The sequence below is a fragment of the Rhamphochromis sp. 'chilingali' genome (assembly GCF_963969265.1).
Source record: "Rhamphochromis sp. 'chilingali' genome assembly, chromosome: 5".
Lineage (NCBI taxonomy): Eukaryota > Metazoa > Chordata > Actinopteri > Cichliformes > Cichlidae > Rhamphochromis > Rhamphochromis sp. 'chilingali'.
Genome location: NC_137932.1, coordinates 37329639 through 37351976, shown reverse-complemented (window position 1 = coordinate 37351976; position 22338 = coordinate 37329639). Strand labels below are relative to the sequence as shown.

At 42.0% G+C, this 22338-nt stretch overlaps 2 protein-coding genes across 3 annotated transcripts in view; both read left to right on the top strand.

Annotated features, from left to right (window-relative positions):
• The window catches only part of arid3a (AT-rich interactive domain 3A), a 52834-nt gene extending 40094 nt beyond the window's left edge, over window positions 1-12740 (top strand). Inside the window, exons 4-9 of one of the 2 annotated variants that reach the window (XM_080883263.1) lie at window positions 152-224; window positions 2344-2527; window positions 3284-3531; window positions 5058-5348; window positions 6429-6518; window positions 7764-12740. In XM_080883263.1, the coding sequence (XP_080739389.1) occupies window positions 152-224; window positions 2344-2527; window positions 3284-3531; window positions 5058-5348; window positions 6429-6518; window positions 7764-7921 (1044 nt within the window). In that variant the 3' untranslated portion in view covers window positions 7922-12740. The remainder of the gene's footprint in view (window positions 1-151; window positions 225-2343; window positions 2528-3283; window positions 3532-5057; window positions 5349-6428; window positions 6519-7763) is intronic. The other variant, XM_080883264.1, reaches the window with a different exon arrangement.
• A 4841-nt stretch (window positions 12741-17581) lies between these two features.
• Window positions 17582-22338, top strand: part of ctdspl3 (CTD (carboxy-terminal domain, RNA polymerase II, polypeptide A) small phosphatase like 3) — a 20123-nt gene continuing 15366 nt past the window's right edge. The window contains exons 1-5 of the mRNA XM_080882032.1: window positions 17582-17847; window positions 20187-20301; window positions 20416-20559; window positions 20788-20902; window positions 21323-21434. Of these exons, the coding sequence (XP_080738158.1) occupies window positions 17716-17847; window positions 20187-20301; window positions 20416-20559; window positions 20788-20902; window positions 21323-21434 (618 nt within the window). The 5' untranslated portion in view covers window positions 17582-17715. The remainder of the gene's footprint in view (window positions 17848-20186; window positions 20302-20415; window positions 20560-20787; window positions 20903-21322; window positions 21435-22338) is intronic.

Sequence of the window (22338 nt, the reverse complement as noted above, 5' to 3'; positions counted from 1 at the left end):
TCAGGAGGATGCAGCCCATGAATTTGAACATGTCCAGAGTATAATCGCAGCCTTTGCGGTTAGAAAATTGCACTTGATCATGTCGCGATATTATCGCAAATGCGATATATCGTTCAGCCCTAAACACCATCTATCCACTGTCTCTTCACAGCTCTATGAACTGGATGGAGACCCAAAGAGGAAAGAGTTTCTGGATGACCTCTTCAGCTTCATGCAAAAACGAGGTATGTTTTCATATCCTTGTCCCCCTGTGTCAAATTTGATTTCACTAACTATAGGACGTCCTATTTATTCCATTTCTTATCTTGCTGTATCACATATCCCCGCCTTATCTCCGGCCGCTGTCGTTGGCAGCTTCTTAATGTGATGAGGAGAGAGGATGATCACCCACCCCCTTCTTTCTCTGATATATGACACAGCACTGTCTACTCATCTTTCACTGGCATGGGTGGGATCTTTATTCATTTCAGCGATGATTGCTTTATGGTCACACAGCAAGTCGGCGTTCCCAGGCTATAACTAGAAGGGACACACTGTATTGATGCTTGAGGATGGATTAGTTTACCTTCCCATCCTGCAGGCTGTCCGCATAGCTCGACCCCCACTTCTAACACTACACGCATAACCACTTTTCACTCTTCTTATCTAAACACCTAACAAGAAAAGTGAATAGTTTGTATTTTCTTGTGTTCAGTGTGCTAACGCCAGACTGCCAACTTGAGATAATTATTTTCTTGAAGCCGTGTTGATTTCACAGGATGCCAATGGCTGATATGATCAGATCAGTGGGCGGACGACTGACATGGGAGAAAAGAAAAGTTTGCTCATGACTGAAAAAACAAAAAGCCAAGCAGTAGTAGATGTTCACACAGCCTCTGGTAGTGTGCTCCTAGATTCTGAAAGCGCCATCTCTAGGCCATTATAAGAAATATGACGTGAGAATTATAATCACTGAGAAGACAAATTGATTAAAAAAATGCTTTGATTGGTTTGGTTTTTCAGCCAATATAATAATAGCAATTATACAGCATATTAGTAATGTAAAGGAAAGCGTTTTATTCCGTACTTTGACCTTGAGCAATAACTAAATTCTAATAATCTTCTCAAATAAAATCAAAATAGCTGTCACAATTACTCTGCCTTTTTTTCCAGACATTTTTAGAGCAACTTCTTTCTCATCACAGTTTGTCTTAGCTTGTTTCCAATTATCTTTACTAGCCGTAAATGAGTCACACATCTAAGTTTTGATAAACTGCCCTTTGGGTATAAAAACCTGTTTCTTTGGACATCCCCTGAACCCCCTTAACCCCGCCCTCTGGTTTAAAAGAAAAGTTATTTTAAAGAAGATTTCCAAGTAGTATTTTAAATGTGGATTTGGAAAAGACAAAGTTTATTGTGCAGTAGTAGAGTTTCTAATTCCCCTAATTAGATAAAGATCCCCTTTTCAGTTCTGAGAGGAACCACAAATCTCTCTGGGGTTGTGTCAGGGAGGGCAGCAAGTGTAAAAGCTAAACACGTGGAGTTGCCCACAGTGGCGTGCCCTTGTGAATAAGCTGAAAAGTATCTAATGATAATAACGTGTTGTTGTAATTGAAATATTAGATATTTAAGGTAAATACTTGTAAAAATGACAGTTTTCAGTGGAAAAATAGTTCCAGGTTTTGAAATATAAGAATTCAAAGTTAAAAAGTGAGGGCTGACCTCTGAACCCCATCAGGAGTGGACTGGAAAAAAGCGTGGTCATACAAGGACACAAACCACTGACGCTCACAGGAGTTTGATATATTTGATGCTTGTTCGTTTCTATGTAAAGCCGTTAATGTCATAAGTGGTCTTACTCTGCCCATTGTTTTGTATTTTAACATCTAGCCAAAAGACAGTAAATTGTTCTGAATCTGGTTGATTATTTGTGGGGTTGCCTGGATGCCAAGTTCGTTGGTTCAGCTCAAGGGTAAAAGCAAACCTAGTGTAGTTTCCTAGCACGGGCGAAGCATCTATTAGATCTGCGCGTTGGTGAGCTCCGCCACTCGACCGCAGCACCGTCACTCTGAGCACTTAAACAACACCTTGCACTGGCAAATTACTGTTTGCTAATACTGAATGGTAAAAGTGTGGTCTTTTAATCGTGACAAAAGAGCCAAAGAAGGTTTTGCTACAATTAAGTTGTGAGCTACAGCACTGTCTTAAACATGTAAAATGAATGGGTGTGACCGCGCACCACCTTTATTGGCTAAAGGGAGACAACTGTTATTTCAGGTACTGTTGTTTGTCTTTGATGTTATTTCATATGTATTTTATTGGTGGAGCATGACTGTATTTTTTTCCTGTTTCCTGTTGCTGCAGGAACCCCAGTGAATCGTATTCCCATCATGGCCAAACAGGTCCTGGATCTGTACATGCTGTACAAGCTGGTAACAGAGAAGGGTGGCCTGGTGGAGGTTATTAACAAGAAACTGTGGAGGGAGATCACCAAAGGACTCAACCTGCCTACCTCAATCACCAGTGCAGCCTTCACTCTTCGCACACAGTCAGTATAAAAACACTCGTTTAACTGGTGCTTAAAGGTTACTCAGGGCGTTTTCACACCTGTAGTTTGTTTACTCTGGCCCGACTTTGGTCATGAGTTTGTAAACTTGTAGTTTTTCCTTTGGTTTGGTTTGACTTCACATGCAGAAGTCCAAAATGCATCCGTTACTACAAAACATGTAAGAATGTTCAGTCCACTCATTTGCCGGATGTGTCTGAGGCGGGAGCAAGAAAAATAAATACAGGAAGAAGGTGCCGTGTTCTGGTCTACTGGAGAACATGGAGAATTTCTTTTCATTTCACGGTTAGTTGTTAGCACATCCATAGTACCTTTCCGCATTAAGAATACAAAGCATACATGGCTACGGGACTTTTTTTTTTAACCTGAAACGTTTAACGTACACCTGATAGTTGGTTCGCATCAATTTCACACCTTCTCCAAAGGGTCTCGTGCTGTTGTTTTGGTCCACACCCAAGTGTGATTACTGTGTTCACAACCAGACACACCAAATGGGGAAACAGAACCAGTGTCCGATTTAAACTGACAAAATACCGTGTGAAAATACCCTTAATAGCACCCTTTTTCTTAATTAAGCAATTAAGCAAGAGTTAGCTAAAGTTAAATCGTTCCATACTTGTTGCTGTAGAAATTAATCCCTGTATTAAGACCGATCAGTCCTAGTTAGCTGAAGTTGGGCCAAACTTTGTCTTCGAAAACTCAGAAGGGCACACCTGTTGTGCACTTTGTTGATTTCAGATACATGAAGTACCTGTACCCATATGAATGTGAAAAGAGGGCACTGAGCAACCCCAACGAGCTTCAAGCAGCCATCGACAGCAATCGACGGGAGGGCCGGCGACAGAGCTTTGGCAGCTCTCTCTTCACCTACTCTCCCAATGGGACTCCCACCATGCTGTCCTCGCCGAAGCTCCCCACGCCCAGCATGGGCTTAACAGTGGGCACCAACGGGACCTCGCTGGGTCACATCCACAAGATCAAGAAAGGTGAGATTTGCTTATTGCGCTGCATGCACATCGAAGAAAATTTACTGTTTGAGGGACATGTTCTTTGATGTTGATTGTTTTGAACAGTGTTGGTCAAGTTACTTGAAAAACGTAATCAGTAACTAATTACTGATTACTTCCCCAAAAAAGTAATCCCGTTACTTTACTGATTACTTATTTTCAAAAGTAATTAATTACTTAGTTACTTAGCTACTTAGTTACTTTTTAAAAACATGATTTACAACCTGAGGAGGTGATAAAGCGATAGATCTGTCAACCCAATTCTACTTTTTCTGCATAATCCATCATACAAAATGTAATCAAATGGAAAAGTATCTTTTTTTTAACTTGTTTTATCAGTTTTAATCTTTTAACTTCATGCATGAAGCAAAAATAAAATTATATGCACCGTTCTCTGACTTGAATAAATTTGTTTAACATTTAAACCTATTTTCTACACATTCCAGCACATAAAAGAAAATATTTTTTGTGTTTACACTCAGTCTTTCAAATAGATGCAAGTGAAACACAGCAGAAAATAAATAAAGTCAAAGACTAGCGGTCCTTTTGCTCTATTTTCACCTGTAAAGCAGGAGTAGGGTAGGCGGAGGTTTACCCTGGTGCAGGTGTGTTGCAGCGGTCAGTGGAAGAATCCGTGAGTTTCTCTGTGAATTACCCATTACGACGTTGCGCACTCGGTGCTTGTTTAGGGGGGGGGGTTTTTCGCTGTAAAAAGAAGTTTTCTTCCCACGCACAACGGACACTAATGTTTTTGTAACTTTTTATGGAATCAAACTCAAAGTAAGGTCAGTACTTCCACGCTTTAAACGCTGCACGCTCATACTCTCTCCCACAATCGATATGTGATCCACTGTTGATCTGCACACAGCTGTTGTCACAAACGTTGCACTTGCTTACGTCACTGTCATGAGACATTCTCGCAAAAAAATCACGGTTTTAGTAACGCAGTAACGCAGCGTTCCTACAGGAAAGTAACGGTAATCTAATTACCGTTTTTGCAATAGTAATCCCTTACTTTACTCGTTACTTGAAAAAAGTAATCAGATTACTGGTTTTGAATCAGGTTAAAATACATGGATATGGCAGTAACTTTGTCTACTCTCAGGTCAAAATGACAAATTCAAGTCAAGTATACGGTTTGTCAGTATAACGATTTACTCTTGACTGTGTTGGATCAAAGTTTTGAAAATTTAAGTTAAAATGAGGATCCACTGTGAAATCTTGAGAATTTTACTGATAGCACATTTATGATCAGAGATCATTTCTGCCAAATTTATCTCTTAAACGGAAACTCCGATCTTCAAATAAAGAAATAGCATCAAATCTGATTTGCTGTCATCTCTCTCTTTAAAAGAGCTTAACCCTGGGACCTTCCCGTAACACACTGCATCTTATTTATTATCTGTTTTCTGTGGTCACGCTGAAATTTATGTCTGGGGACTATAATGCATCATATGAGTTTGCTTGACTTTGAGTTCCCCTTTCTCTTTGTGCTGCTGGGCCAGAAGAAGAGGGAGGCCAGCCTCTGGCAGGCGTCAGCATGGCTCGTTTGCCAGCGGGGGGCTTGGCAGGTCACTCAGTGGCTGCTGTGCAGGCAGCAGCAGCCCATGCCGCCATGGCTGCTCAGGTGGCCGCTCTGGAGCAGCTGAGGGACAAACTGGAAGCAGGCGAGCCGCCAGAGAAGAAGATGGCGCTGTCTGCCGAGGAACACCAGCGACTGCTGCAGAGAGCGCTGCAGCAAAACCTGCTAGCCATGACTGCTCAGATACCTATGAACATTCGCATCAACAACCAAGGTACTGAACAGTGGAGCTCTGACATATTCGGGTAGAGAGAGAGGAACAAAACAACCAGTCAGACATGACTTTCATGTTTTGCACAGTAGCTGCAGGCTGTTCTACACTCTCGTTTGAGGAAATTCCTCCTTTATCTAATCAACATGAGATAAAAGAGTACACCACCTTTTTTACATCTCCCTGGTTTCAAAAGCTCAAAGATGCAAGAACACTGATTTTGCTGATGTGAAATGAAACTGTAATTTCTCACTTATTCTCGATTGTCAAGAAAAAGCAAATGGCCAAGTCCAGATAAAAAAGCAATATTAAGGTTGCTGGGAAATATTAAGTCGATAATGTCAGCGTGAGCGCTAGCAGCAGTGATCTGTGTATGAAAACACCCACGTGAAAATGAAAATGTCACCTCTGGTAGTGGTTAACATGTAAATGAACAGTAAAAGAAGAAGATGAATTAATGTATTTCAAATGGTAACGGTCGGTTATTAGAGTGCATTTTTAGGGACATTCGTTTGTTTGTTTTTAACTATTCCAGAGTTGAAGTTTATTTTTGTCTTTACTGCAAATCAAAATGAACTAAAAATAAAAATCTGGAGTTATTACGACATCACAGTTACTCTTGGCATCACAGGTTTTTACATTTCATTGTTGCCAGTGCGAGCTAGGTTTGACACATTTCCCTTTTCATGACAGTTAGTATCTCAATGCATTCTTGTAATCTCACCACAAACCACAGCACCCAACTGCGAGAAAGTAACACCTAGCAGGGCTATAGGTTGACCTGCTTAGCTTATAGAAGCAGCGTGCGTGCATACATACATGCATGATTATCTGTGTGGGGATTCCCTTCTGTAAGCACGCACCTTGATCTTATAGAAGGATTTGTCTCGGTTACTGTCTATCTGATCGTGCACATGAACCATTTCTCGGTAAGTGACTTATGAGAAATGTTCATTGGGACATTTTTGAAAAATTCAGTTTTGCTCCTACTGTGGGACGGTTTTGTTTCTCCATTTGGTTTGAGTATTCTTAAGTCAAATCTGGATCCAAAAATGAATAAGGATGAAAACTGCTTTCTTCCAGATGGCAGACAAGACTCAGCTCTGAACCTCACCACCAACGGCACAGGGAGCATCAGCATGTCCGTGGAGCTCAATGGAGTGGTATACACTGGTGAGCAGCTCCTCTGTAACTTAAGGTGACACAACAAAATGTCAGATATGAGCTCGCTGCTTCGCAGTTAGTCATGAAACGTTAAGTATTTCCAGTAAGACTCTTGGCTGACTTACAGATCTGGAGAAGCATCAGATTGGTATAGAGACCAGCCCCCTTTCTTCCTCCGAATGTTCCTATCAGCACCTTTTTTGTTTCTGTTTCATATGTTGTTTCGTTGCTTATTTGATTTGTGAAGAAATGGAGAAATGATTATAGCTGTAAGAGATGTTACACAGAGCAGATTATTCCTGTTTTGTGGCAAAGCAGAGTTGTGCAGTAACATCGTAGAGTGTTGTTGTTGGAGGAAGATTACCAAGTTTGGTAAGACCTCAGTCTCATGGGCCTAGACCCCTTGGATAATCTGGCTGTTGGAGATTGCTTAATGTCGTTAGGTGAAATTGGTCAGAAATAGGTGTACAGTTGTGCACCAAAGAGCTCTTTGGGACTGCTTTAGTCACTAGCAGAACGCTGCTGTCTCCTGTAGTTTAAATGGCAGGTGCCGGCTTGTCTGCACATTCTCACTGACTATTTGCAGAGCTGCAGTGAAACGTCAGTGTGACTCAAATGGGAAACTGAGCACGTTTACCTTGAAACTAAAAACTAAACTAAAAATTTGTACCTGAAGCTGTGTTCACACATGAAGTGATTCTCAGTAACCAGAGGCATTGAATTGCGTTAAGAGAATAAAAACGGGGCGAAGACAAAGTTGGAAATGTGATTGAAGTATCTATCAAGCGTTGATAGCCGGTAGTAAATAGAATAGAGGGTTACCTAGGTAACTAGAGCCTGAATGTTGTTAGTGACCAGCTGTCAGCTTCAGATTGATGCGTGAAGAGCAAGTCTCTTCTGGTGCAGCTTAAACAATGCGTTTCAAATGGCACAACTTTTTCTTTGAAAGTGAATGTTCGCTTTTCACCGTTTGACTACTAACAGGTGAGCAGTTGGCACCTGTGTCTGCAGACAAGTCAGCTTCTTCCACACAAACTACATGCGACTATAGCAGTTGCAAGGAGGTTTTTGTTGAAGCACCTTCCCCCTCGAGCAACCACTCGCCAGTTGGTCAGGAAAGGCAGTTTTTTTCCTAGCAAAAAGTGGTCGCCAAGCGGTTGCAGATCAGTATATACAGACTGTAATTCAAAGCATTTGACAGATGTTTTGTACTCTGACTCCTTTTTGTTTTCCCTCTTGTCGTTTTCTATCCAGGCGTTCTTTTTGCTCAGGCAGCACCAGGGTCAGCCTCGTCTGGTGCATCTGCATCGTCCGTCACCAACAAGGCTCCCAGCAGTCGCGTCGCTCCGCAGCAGCAGCAGCAGCAGCTGCAGAACACACCTACCTCAAACTCCAGCAACTCATTGTCTTAACAAACTCCCAGCCTTTCCTTCATTCATTTTTTTATTTTATTTACCACGCTAAGTGAAGCCAAAAAGCAACCTCATTTTCTATCTCACCAATGCCAAAAATAGAAAAGAAAAGAAAAGAAAAGAGAAGAACCATAAACCATACAGAAAGACACAAACTGGAACTCTTTTCACTTGAAGTACACTATCTCAGGTTTCCTCTCACAAACTCTTTTGTTCTTCATCGCCAAAATGATCTTGAAAAAGCAAAATCTCCCAACTGAGAGCCAGTATATGCTAAACAAAGACATATGCACAGCCTGTGAATTATTTATTTCTGCATCAATGTACAGATTATTTGGAGAACAAAAGAGAAGATAAAAACTAGGAAAGCATTGTTTACACACACAAACACAGCTACTGACTGACAATGATGTTTTATCCTTCAGGGGAGAGATTTTATTTTAAGTTTTCATTGTCATTATTGTCATTATTTTATTCTCTTTATTGTTTTTTTTTTATCATTTAAATCTTTAACAATCTTTTCACTGCAGGAAAAAAATCTATATTAAGAATTCTATACCAAAAAAAAGAATATCATCTATTTTTAATCAGAATAACTTTAAGGATAAGTGTTGTTTCTTCAGGGCATATATAAATATATATAAATATATATAAATTGTACCATTGTGACCTCATTTTGGGTAAAACCTTATACACACGGCAGCCGTTTTGAGTGTCTGTGTGAGATAACTACGCAGGTCTGTGCTCCTGTCGTGTGGGGACGTATGCATTACATCACAGATTCTCCTGTGAATAGACAGAGTGACGTCGGCGTCCCGACTCAGACTAATGCAAAGGAGCACGCATTGGAGGCGGGCATAGTTGTTCTTCCTGTGACGCTCGGCTAATTTAGCTAGAAAATCCACTCCTGTTTGTTGACACGAGGCTTGTTAAATACACCTTTTACCTTTTTTTTTTTCTCTCTCTCCATTATGCTGGTAGAGTTTTCAAAATGGCTGTTTTTGTAAGAGTAAGGTCAGTTTGTACAGGCGGTAAAATTAAGTTGTTTCTTTTTGTTTTGTTTTTTTTCCCACCTGCCTGCACCTCATCACAGGATGGACTTTCTCAATGCTGTCCACACCAAGTGTTCCTTTTCCTGTTTAGGGTTCAGATTTATGTGGGAAAACACAGGTTTTAGGTGAATGTTCTCACGTGTTTCTCGCTCTTAAACAAATATCCCACTTGACAGAGCACTGCTTTTCCACGTGTTGAAATCTGCTTTATCTTCTTTCTAACTTGGCCTTTAGTGGAGTGATTGTCTTTCAAAAAAAGAAAAGATGCATGCATGTATTTGTAGATAAAAAGCCCCCTTAATGAGATATGAAGTGATTTCCCATCTTAGGTTCGCAGGAGTCGAGCGTATACTGAATCTTTATTATTGCAGAGCTGCTCAAATGGACAATCAGGTGTCAGGAGATGCTTATCTGGGCTTCGGACGAGTGCTTTTTTCAGCTCGTATGTGACATTGTGTTGTGTTTTCTTTTTTGGCTTTGTATTATAGATTTCAGATGCTTTTTATTTTTATTTTAGCGTTTTCAGCTTTGTTTTTGATGAATTTGTGTGTCTTCTGATCCAAGTGCTTCTTATCCCGCGCCTTGAGACGAACAGGGTCTCATTAAGGTTAGCTTGCAACCTGTCCGGGATCCTGCGATGGCTGAGAGGTGATCGCAGCTGCGGCGTTTGCTTGTGGCCTCGCGTCTTTGTACAAACTCTGTTAGCTTTACAAAACACAGAGGAGAATCTGTGTCATTTGTGTCCGTGCTTTTTGAAGTCAGTCAATCAATTCAGCTTTTTGAACTTTAACCTGTTACCTCTCTGAACTGTTAACCGTTAAAGATTGTTCCCCACAGCCCCGACACACACACGCGCACACACACACACACACACACACAGTCACCCCACTTCACAAAGCAGCTTCATTCCTACTGACGTTGGAAGTAAATCAGGCTTTGTACGTGGGTTCTGTTCAGAGACCTTAACACAGCATGAGCTGACCAGAGAGCGCGCGGTACCTCAGTTTAATCAGTTTTTACCGTTCAAGTCAAATATCACCAGATGGCTGTCGTGGCTTTGATTCTGGACTCACTTCTCAGTGGGAAATTACCACCAGCTGCTACAGAGCAACTGGTCATTATTTTTATGTTTTTTGTAACGGACCTCACAGTCATCACAGTGGCGTTCTTGAATTTCAGTGCAATGTCCACAAAGGATTGAACTGTCCATCCTCAGGCACAGGAAAGCAAAGGCGGACTTCAGATTTATGTAAAACCCTGCTCGAGACTTCAGAAACCATTTGATTTGCAAATCGAATAACTAAATTCGTTTCTCTCCGCAAAACGCTTAAGCGCCTTTTAGATGCGGAATACAAAACATTGCCGGCTTTATCTGTTTACCGTAAAGTTCCTCCTCCTTCTCAAAGATGAGCCCATGGCTGAGGCAGCGACAGCCACACTAACCTTGCAATAATTGCCAGACACATGCAAGAAGTGTTGCATTTGTGGCATCGATTGCCAATGTCAACTATGATGAGGTTAAACCACACTTTTGAACATTTAGAGTTGCGAGTGTGTGTCTGCGTTTGGTGCATGGTGCAACATCAAGCAGTAGCTGCTTCTGGTTCTCAGACGGGGGCTCGAGGAGGCCGTTCCACACAGACGCCGTAAACCGAACACACGGTTGCTGAGACACGATGATAAAACATTCAGCTGTTTGGCGAATTCTCCAGTGAACCCATGAGCACGTGCAGGACACCTTTCTGAAAAAAGTGACTGAAATTACGTAGTCAGACATGAGGCTGATGTGTTAGGACGCCGTCAGGCTCAGAGAGTGTCTACGTGTAGAATGTGTTGCTCTTCATTAACTCAGGCGTACAGCTGATTTAAATGTTTGATAAGTGCATCTCTTAGAAACACAGTAAACACTTTGTGAATGTGAGATTCAAAGGCTCAGCTCCATGAATGTCATCTGTCTTTTTTTCATGCCCTTACAGTAATGGGTTGGTATGTTGGAGTACTGCGTAGGCCCTAACCAAAACAAAACAAAAGGGGAAAATGACAGCCCTCACGTATTCCTGCTTCCTTGTATCTGCAGTATGAGTGGATACGAGGGCTGTTTTTCTTTGTATCAGGAGTAGCAGGTGTCACAGTTGCCAGTAATGGCTGACAATCAAATAGAGACGTACTGCGGCTGGAAGCATGTTGGGGGAGGATGGCTGGAGAGAAGCTAAATTCAATCAATCCCAATCTAAAGGATCAACACTGCTTTTTCACATTTGACCCTGTGACCTTTTGGCCCCCAAGGCAGCTTTTAAAGCACCCTCCCCCCCTTCGGTGAATCCATATTTATCGTATAACTATCGACTGCTTGTGTGTGATATTTGCACATGAACAACAAAGGTACCGCCACTCGACTGTACTCGCTCTCTCTGTGGACGGCAGCATTTTCAAGGAACATGTTCTTAACATGCGCGGTAGCAACAATCATGAGACGTAAAGACAATGCCGTATACCTCCAAACACTCTCGACATCCCTTCAACCACAATCAAACCCCGTTTCTACCTCAAGGACTAAAAGCTTTGGCAGATTTCTCCTGCAGGGCCACACCTGGGAGAATCCTGCTGGAGGCTGCGCTCAGGCCAAAAAACCCCACTCAAGTGATGGTGGTGCCGGTTCATAAGGATTTTAAAAGAGATTGTAGTGACCACAGACAATCAGCTGAAAATGCAATTCTCACCTTTAACGATGACCATTTTAGAGGCAGCTCTTTGGCAAGAGCTCCCCTCAGTGGAAGGTTTTTGTTACAGCGCACAATCAGTCAAAGTTTCCTGTATGGGGGGGAAAAAAACATGGAAGGATATGAAGGCTTCAACTATTCCATTTACTTTCTTTTCCTTTCTTTACTTCCTTGTGGTGTTTCCAGAGTTTAATGTTTGTGGGGGATGTAAAAGCTTCAGAATCAGCATTCAGATCACGGAACACTAAAACCAAACTTCACAGGCTTTTAGAATCAGTAGCTCTGCAAGGCACTCAAACAGGGAAGTGGTTCAGACAGGGAAAATGCAGTCTGGCCTGTATCAGTGCAATCATGTAGGATCCTCTGGTCAGAGGTAGTTCATCTCTGATATTTTAAGGCACAGTGTAGCTAAGAAAACTGCATCAGTCTTAACTCTGTAGCCTGTAGAGTTGTGAAAAACAGATTTTTGTTCAGGCTGGAGCTTTCGTTTTTTATTGTATGGTAGGAAGTTTGACTCCTATAGCTTACAGATGTTTTCCATCATTAGATTAGACAATGCCTGCGCAACATGTTTGGCTTTTTTATTATTTTATTCGTCTTTAATGGCTCTGGACTGTTTTCAGAAGCCTGCTTCGTTTGACACTGTTGTACAGACTTGAACAGCAACATAACTCATCTATTTTGCCTGTCTTGGAGTCCAATTTTGATAACAGTATGTTAATATCAGCACAAACCCTCAGAGTCTATCGCGATCGGCTCGCTCGCTCTCTGTCTCATTCGTAACTTTTAAGTGTCTGAATCTCAGCTGTTTTTGATCCCAACCAGAGCTGTAGATAAAATAACTGCTTGAAAAACATGGTTCTGAGGGTCTTGCTTGGAGCGTGACTCCTGCTCCCACCTGCTGCCGACATGGACACTTTGCTAGAACATTTACGGGTTAAGGCGCATGTGGGGCTCGAGGACTTTTGACTGGACTTCACCACTCACCTTACCTCAATCAGGGGGACTGTGGATAGGGAAGATGATGATGATGATGATGATGATGATGATAAAATAACAAGATGCCTTCTGCTGTGACAATTGTATGAATTAACATGTATTACTAAGACTCATTAAGTAGATTATTTCTGAAAATGGCTTTTAGGGCTATGGATATATAAATTTTTTTTTTATTGTTTTTTGTTTTTTTGGCTATTTCCCTGCTTCTTTTTCCCTTGTTTTAGACATGCTGTAGCAACGGAGACACAGAGATTACTTATAGAGCAGATTTTTGAATACAGTGATGATACTTATAATGGTAATGTGATTATTATAGGGAAGCGTGTGTGTGTGTGTGTGTGTGTGTGTGTGTGTGTGTGTGTGTGTGTGTGTGTGTGTGTGTGTGTGTGTGTGTGTGTGTGTGTGTGTGTGTGTGTGTGTGCGTGAGCAAGTGAGAGCGTGTGTGTGTGTGAGAGAGAGCTTCACGTGTATCCTCAGAACAGAAACAGGACTCTGTCTCTTGTCTCTTACAACCTCTCAGGAAAATCTACCTCTACCTCCAGTTTGATGCATTTAACCCGGTGAGGGCTCAAGTTACAGTTTGGCAGGAAGAGGACACGAGAACGGGCGCCGGCGTTTGAAGTGAACTTCAGCCGACCTCGATTGATATGAACGCCGTGCTTGTGTTAGATACAAACAAGACATTCTTGGTTGAGAGGTTCATTTCTGACGCCGGGGCGTCCGCCGCCCTCTTGTTTGTCGTTACACTTTCGTAACACTTCTGCTGTTTAGCTTATTTGAGTACCAACAACAGGGAACCTCCAGCTCAACAGCTAACTACTACCAGTACTCTGACAAGTACTGCTTCTCGCACCACTGTCAGTTCAGAGTTTTGCAGTCTGCTCTATTAATGTGTGCTTATTCCTTCTTTTTTTTTTTTTCTATCAATGATCACATTTTTTCACAAGTGGGATGTTTCCCCAATGGCCACCACATCAGTGATGTGGCAGCGGGGCAATGCAACTGTTTATTTTGAAGGGTGAAGATCTGTTCTTGCCTATTTACTCAATATATGTTAGTGTGAATACTTTTATTTTGAATCTGAAATTAATAAAATATCACCTTTGTTAAATGTCAGACGTGTTTTGGATGTTATTTTAAGTATTTGGGACTAAGATTTAACAGCCAGTTATCCTGAATTATACAGCCTCAGGGGAAATATTAGACTATGTCAGTATTTATTTAACAAAAATTAGACCACTAAGTACTAATGGTTTCACAGGAATTAAGAGATAGCAGAGCCAGTTGCTGCCAACCAGATTAATTGATCATCTTCAGGTGTGAGGAGCTCAGTAAAAGCAGAAGTTTAGACCCAGGCATCTTGCAATCACTTAGTCAACCATGAACTACTCGGTAGTAGATTTGAGCCCTATGGGAGTGTCCACCAAGAGGGACATGGACCCCCTATTGATCCTCTACTTAATCATACGAGCCAAGGTGTGGAAACGGGTGTGGGTCACAAACAGCTGAGGTTCTGGGCAAACCCACCGTGTACTCTGTAGACCAATGGATTCTAGAGTTAAAGATGAGGCCATCTGTCCAGCAAATGCTTGGCTGAAATGAAACAGGACAATGATCGCAAGCACTGCAGCAAAATCTGCAACAAAAAGGCAAAAAAAACCAGGAAGCATCAAGGTGATGCAATGGCCCAGTCAGAGTCCAGACCTCAACCAGAGTGAAATGCTGTGGTCAGACCTTAAGATATCTGTGCATAAACGAAATCCCACAAACCTCTGTGGACTGAAGCAATGTTGCAAAGAAGAGTGAGACAAAATTCCTCCACAATGATGTGAAATACTGAAATCTATGGTAAATGATTACTTCAGGTTATTGCTGCTAAAGGTGGTTTTACAAGCTAAAGAGTTGTGGGGTGTACTTTAGTTTTCCACACACCGCTTCTGCATTTAGTCTAATTTCACGTTAACTAAATAATGACAGAGTGTAATATGTGTTAGAAATCAGCCAAGGTGCCATTGTGTAGCCTGTAGGCCGTTTGTCTGTCCGTCTATGGATATGCCTCACCAGACCATCACTGACACACCACCAAACGGTTCATGCTAAACAATGTTACAGGATGCATAATGTTCTCCACAGCTTCTTCAAACCCTTTCACGTCTGTCACATGTACTCAGGGTGAACCTGCTCTCATCTGTGAAAAGCACAGGGTGCCTGTAGTGGACCTGCCAATTCTGGTATTCTTGGGCTCTGTGGTGCCAGTCAGTGAGGGCAGAGCCCACTAAAGGACATGGAGCCCTCAGGCCACCGTCATGAAAGTCTGTTTCTGATTGGGTATTCACACCAGTGGCCTGTTAGAGGTCATTTTGTAGCTCTGGCAGTGCCCATCCTGTTCTTTGCACAAAAGAGCAGATTCTGGTCCTGCTCGTGGATTAGGGTCCTTCTGCAGCCCTGCCCAGCTCTCCTGGACTAACTGCATGTCTGCTGGAATTGCCCCATGCTCTTGAGACTGGGTTGGCAGACACCTGAAGGAGTTGGAAAGAATGTCAGTGGCCTCCACCTGTAAAGCCTTTTCTGTTTTGTGTTTTCATTGTTGTCTAGTGTACTTGTTGTTAATTTCATTAACACCAAAACAGCTGGAACTGATTAACAACCCCCTCTGCTGTCCCAGATGTTTAACTGATGATGTTATCCTCTAATTAGAAAAGGTTAAAAGGTTTTCCTTTATTTTTTAGATTAATTTTACTCAAGAAACTGTTGCAAACTATCTAACAGAATATAAAGACTGTAAAAGCAACACCAGGGTTATTACTTGAAATCTTAAGATACTGCTTAAAATGAGTAGATCAATAATAATGTTCCTCTTGTACCTTTCCCATTGTAGTGTACATTTCAGTGTTTTTTCTGTAATGCAACCGTACTCTGACTTGTATCCCCATGTGATGTCTGTGTTGTATGTGTAAGGTCGGGGGCGGGTTCATTCCACTGCAGGGCAACCTGCCACTGCATGTGTCAAATAAACTTTGAACTTGAACTTGATTGTCTCATTCTGAGTTGTCTTTGTACATTTACGCTGCTGCAGCACTTGTGTCTTTGACCTTGACTGCATCGAGTTGTTAAAATCCATTTACTGAAGCTTCTCATTTTACACATCTTATGGAAACTTGAAACCTAAAATAAACAAATACTAATAGTTATGAGCCTACCACCTGTTCACAGTATAGTCTTTGGAAATTATTTCTACATTAGTGAAAACAATTTAGCATAAAAAAAAGTTTTTTTATTTTTTCATTTAATTGTTATATTTTTTTATTATTTGAAATATCTTGATAAGCAACAAGATTTGTATTAACAAAGGTGGTTGTGGGAGTATTTTAAAGTGCCATGCTGACGGCCAGATCCACAAGAATTTGAAAAGCTTTTTCTCCTCTGTACACAAATTCAGTGGATCTTTAAAAAAAAAAAAGCTAAGAGGTTTTTCTGCAAGAATGATGGATAGGTATGTAAAAAGGATTCAAATATCCTCTCCCAGAGATGCTGGACATGGAATGGCTTTACCATGTGCTATTTCTTGTGACTGAAGATGCAGCAGAATGAATTACAACTACAGTATGCTTAAACTGCATTGGATGCAGCCAAACCGATAGGATGATGTCTTGCAGTACTGATAGGCAAATGCTTTGTCTCCTGAAGTCAGCTGGTCTGAGGGTGTGAGGAGAAAAGTCCTACAAACAAGCAGCAACTGAAGGCAGCTGTAGGAAAAGCCTGGCCAAGCATCCCAAGGGAGGAAAGTCAGAATGGTCTGACGTGCATGGATGCACAAGATTTGCATCCAAATTTAAAATAATCATTGCAGTTACTTATCAAAAGTAACAGACTCAAGCACATAGGAAATGAAGGGGAGAGTGCAGGCAGGGTGGAGACGGGTGTAAGGGGTGATTTCTGACAGAAGAGCAGTAAAAGTGAAAGGGGAGGTACAAGGTTTGGAGATGATGGCACTGTCAAAAAGCACAGACAGCAGAGATGGAGATGTTCAGATTTTCATGTGGAGTGTCAGATTGGACACAGTTAGAAATGAGTAGCTCAGGAAGACAGATTGAACAAGCAGTTTGGAAATAAAGTTAGAGAGGCTGAGATGGTTTGGATATGTCCAGAGGAGGGATAGTGGATATACTGTACAATGGATGTTGAAGATGGCACAGCAAGGAAGAAAAGAGGAAGAACATAGAGAAGATTAATGGATGTAGTGAAGGAGGAGATGTTGATGTGGCATAGAATAGGTGGCAGAGAATCTTGCAATAGGACTTAAAGGTACTGTGCTGCAGGGGTTGTAACAGACTCCACTTTGTTTGTGTGAATGGAGAGTCTGCCTAACACTAAGTTTCATCATGGAGTTCCACAGGGTTCTGTGCTAGAACCATTTATATTCACATTACACATGCTTCCCATTGACTGTATCATTGTGGCCTTTAATTTCTTACTGGGCCCTAAGAGTCTTAGAAACATGGGGTATGGTTGTTGGGGTTTTCTTTTGTAGGGTCTTTGCCCTAAAGCATCTTGAGGCCACTGTTGTTGCCATTTATGTAAATAAAATTGAATTAAAGTCTGAATTCTACATCTTAAATGCCTCATTTTAAGTTCACCGTGTATATTAAATTATGCAGTTTTAAAAAAAAGTAAGGTATGCTGTTGCAGAAATTGCCTCTTTGCTCTTTAATAATCGTGCTCACCCAGAGGTTCTTTGCATATAAAATTCAAAGGGGGGTGGGAGTGAGGGCAACGTGACGGGCGTATCACGTTGACGCTGGCTTTTTTACAAAGCACCGCCCAATAAGCGTCTCCGCGGTGCTAAACCTATCGGAGCCCGGTAGATTCAAACGAACGCGCTGATTCAGCGAGTGGGGGCGGAGCTACTTCTAGGTTCTGTTTGGTGCTTGAACAGCGAAGCGTCGGATTGAGAGCGATTATCTTCGTTACGGTGGCAAGTGTTACGTTTAGATGATAACAAACCCCCACGTAAAGAAAAAAAATGAGACTTAGGTCTCAGAAAACTGTTGCTGTTTGTCCAGAGACACCGAGGCGCTCCCGTCGACGGTCTAACGGAAAAAGGAGTCGATCGCGCCTGTCGGGGTCGGAGATTGAAAGTCCGCTTCAAAGCAAGGTAATTTATTGTTTGTCGGGTTATTTCTCTATGGTGATAGTGCTGTTATTAATGTTGGTGGAACAGGTAAACATTATGGTAGCATACAGAGCTGGATGTTGAATATCGTCCCTTTGTTAGGATGCTAGGCTAGTTAGCTAGCTACTAGCGTTCTCATAACAAAACAGCTAACAGAGTTGCTAACATTAGCACCTTCTCGATGGTAGGTGGCATTTGCCACAGTTCTCTAGTTCTATCTGGATCTGTCTGGACCTATTTAAGTAATTTTTTTTGGTTAATTTTAATTGGTAGGTTAAATACAGCAAGGAGGGTTGGTAGGGATATAGTTTCCAATTTAGACCTGAAAATAAACCATCGTGGTTGTAAATATAAGCTACTGTTAAAACCTCGAGCTACTGATTAAGCTTTATGACTTCAAGTTTAGATTTTAAAACGTGTTGGATTGGCAGACATGACTGTGACTAACCACTGTTTGCATTGTAGATTTAAACTGTAGATCATTCACTGGGTGTCGAAAAGAACAAAGGAAAACAATGTTGTTCATACAGATCCAATTCATTCTTAGTAGCTGCTGTCTTTAAGTAAATCAATCAATCAATGAAACTATCATTAGTATTATTTTTTTGTATTCTTTTCTTTTAACCTCTACACCGAGTCGTATTGTTGTGTGTTGCTTTAAATTACTAAAATGAAACAGTGAGTTAACTTTGGTTTCAAGTTTAATCCTTTACCTTAAAATTGAGGGTCTTTTCACCCATAAGAGAAACTTGAGAACATCTCAAAGAAGAAGCATACATACTAGGCAGCGTTAATCACATCACAACACTGGATTCCAAGAGGATTGATGCCAACAAGGATTAAAGATCCCAGTTGCATGTGGAAGAGGGTCGCAGTAAAGTAGGTCACCAGGACACGTCTTCCTGTTTAGACCCATTAGACTAGTGTGGATAGAGGCCATGCAGAACAGAATCCTATTCAGGGCAACATATGTGGTGACTTTGGTTGTTGGTTAAATCAACTTGATACTCAGGTTGAAATATGGGGCAAACTGCTGCTTGAAGAAAGGTTTATAACCATATTACAATTGTACTGTAAATAGCTGTGAAACTGTGTGGTCACCAAAATACAAGCTGACTTACCTTTAATGACGGCGTTTGAATGACGGCGTATTCACTACGTGAAGGCTTAAAAATAGCCAAATCTTGTATCCATCCTAGGTGAATTGGGTGTGTGCCTCCAGAGATTTATAATTGCGAAATTGGTTCGCCCTATATGTGCTGACTCCTCAGACAAGGTACGAGAATAAATAGCGGTTGGTCTTCAGGGTTTCTACTCCACTGCCGTATTTCATACGGGTCCACATTTCCAATGCGCGCAATTTTTTGCAAGTACCGTCTCTTTGCATCTGGACACAATCTGTCTCTATAACGTCCTCTTTCTTTTGAGCTGCTTTTAAGTATGGTTCATAGCAATCTTCCTTCCAACACAGTGTGTTTGTTTTGATTCGTGGCCTACTAAAATGGTGCCGCGCTCCCACAATGCATTGCGGCGTGAACTCCAAAGCCCCATTGTCCTTGGTGATGTAAGACTTGGATGCAGCTGCTGGCCATGGAAACCCATTCTATGGAGCTCTCTACACGCTGTTTTTGAACTAATGTAAATTCCACAGTTTGGAGGTCTGTAATGATTGACTCTGCTGAAAATTGGCGACCTCTGTGCACTATGCGTTTGTTGAAACAATTTGCATGCCTAGGTGTTCCCGTGGAAGTAATTGGAATATACACACACACACACACACACACACACACACACACACACACACACACACACACACACACACACACACACACACACAAGCTAGAGGCATGTCAGCAAAACAAGAGAAGGGGACACATTGAAGAACAAAGTGCTTGGAAGCAGTGCAAAGGGGTTGGTCTGAGTATATCCGTATGTGAGGCCTGAGTGATGGGGATTACTCAGACCGTGGCACAGATTGGTGGGGGGATGGTGTTTGTGAGGTGTAGGACCTGATTGACCTGAAGTGCTGACCAGAGGTCAGCAGGCCTTCCTGTTCTCAGTCGTGGCCCCTGCGTACCAAACACCCAGGCAGTAGGAAAGCTTGCTCTCCATCGAGGAGCGGTAGAAGGTCAGGAGCATCTTCTGGTCCAGGTTATTCTGGAAGTGCAGCTGCTTTTGGGTCTTCTCTAACAGAATTTTTTTATAAACGTGGAATACTGATTGAGACATCCTGAAGTAATGCACTATTACGCTGTTTTAAATGGACCTTAGGGGTAATAATGAAGGTGGGTTTTTTTCTTCTTCTTGTTTTTATTGTGTAGGATGAAGAGACTGTGAATAAAGACTCAGAGGATGAAGTTCCCACTATGGTGAGGCGACCGCTGCCTCGTGGCCGGGCGAGAAAGAGGGCTATTGCTGTGAATGACCAAGAATCAGGTATTTTAGCGCCATCGGCTGATTCTGCTTTAAAGCACAGTTACACTACCTGTTAGTTGAAAAGCTCATCGTTTTCTGTTGTGTTTTCTGAATGACTCTCATTTTACTGTCTAGATTTGACCTTCAAGACTCCAGTCCGTCCCATCATGCACCACGAGCGCATACTGTCAGAGATCGACCCTGTGACTCCGCGTAACGCGACAACAGCTAGAAACATCTACTCACCCATTGTGCGTTTCCTCACACCCAGCAAAGAAAGTGAGTACCAGTCATCCATTTGAAACTTGTTTACATGTAACAAAAGTCTCTCATTGAGAGACATCACCATACAACTGAATGCAGCTTTGTGATCCATGTGATAAACTCCACCTTGAACAAGCTGACCTGCTTAAACTACTTGGTCGGGAGTCAACTATATAAGTCTTATGTGATGTCATAAAGTCAGACTTGGTACTTACAGTCTGTGTGTGTGTGTTTTCTATTCAGATTTGAAGTACGCAGGAACGGGGACCAGTGTACTGATGAGCCCAGAACACGGTGTGTTCGGTTGTGGCTCCATTGACCTTCTGGGTGGAGACGAGGACGATGACATCTTTGATCCGTAAGTTGTTTTTCTACATACAGTCACAGGAGAAGACCATGATGTAACTTCATCTCATAGATTATTTTAAAGGAAGTATTCAAAATCAGTTTACAAAATCCAAAAATATCTTTTTCTAGTTCTTCAGTAACATCATGTCGGCAATTCAATTTTATTTATATAGCGCCAAATCACAACAACAGTCACCTCCAGGCGCTTTATATTGTACAGTAGATCGTACAATAATAGATACAGAGAAAAACACAACAATCATATGACCCCCTATGAGCAAGCATTTTGGCGACGGTGGGAAGGAAAAACTCCCTTTTAACAGGAAGAAACCTCCGGCAGTGGATATGGGTTTGGTAACTTAGCTATTTGAGAAACGACACAAAGTTTTGTTTGAAAGTTTCTGTTGCTGAGCATCATTTTCATCTGCAGCTTTACGTTCATCAAGAACATGCCGTCGCGGTCCCAGCATTCTAGACCTGCTCTTCTAGATATTCCCCCGAAGACCAGAAGCACCCCAGAGGGAACGCTGGTGGTCGATCTGGTGAGTTTTATCCTCCCTGGCCTCCTGCTCGCTGCACACATATGTAGGGATGGGTACCGGTTCTGACATAAACGGTAGTAATCAGACCGAAAAGCAGCGCACATTTCGGTGCTTTATTTCGGTGCTTTTTTTCCCTCAGCTGTGATACACTTTAGATTCTAGCCAATCATTTTACGTTTCCGAGGATAGTAGGCGGGTCCAGGTACATACGTTCTTTTAGAGCAGAGCTACAGATTAAAAATGTCCAGGGCGAAGCGGTCAAAAGTCTGGCTGTACTTCACAGCAAAATATGCAAACTCAGCAGCAACAAGTGCTTTAAGGTGATACTGTGCAAAGGATGTAATACCTCAAATCCGATGAAACACCTGGCGACGCATAGCGTTTTTTTAAAAGCCGAAAAATGCGCCGTATTTGATAGCTTGCTGCGAGACCTCACACCGAGCACATCTACTGCGGGTGTGGCGCCTGTTATCGGACCCGGAGTTAGCAATATCCCCCAAAAACCCGAAGAGGAGAGTCCTGGCCCCTAGCCCTGCCAGTGTAGCAGAAATGATGAGGATGATGATGCAGCAGCAGCCGTTCTTCTCTGCGTGAGTAGCTTAATGTTGTTCGTGTGTAATTTACGTTGAGTAGGCTAACCACATTATTACATTAATGCATGTAAGGTGAACTAGCAAACATCATCATAGCTACATCCGGCTGTCTTCTTGTTTGATGGCAGATACTCCCTTCACCCTGGCCAAAAAGGCTAAAATGACCAAAGAAAAAGTGGGAAACAGTTAAACATGAGAGGTTTTGGACAAAGTTTGTGTTTGTTCCATTGATTAAGCACTGCTTCCAGCCAAGAGTGATACCATATATGCCCTGTAGCTGCAGAAAAGGCTAACATTGTTATCTTTTTACA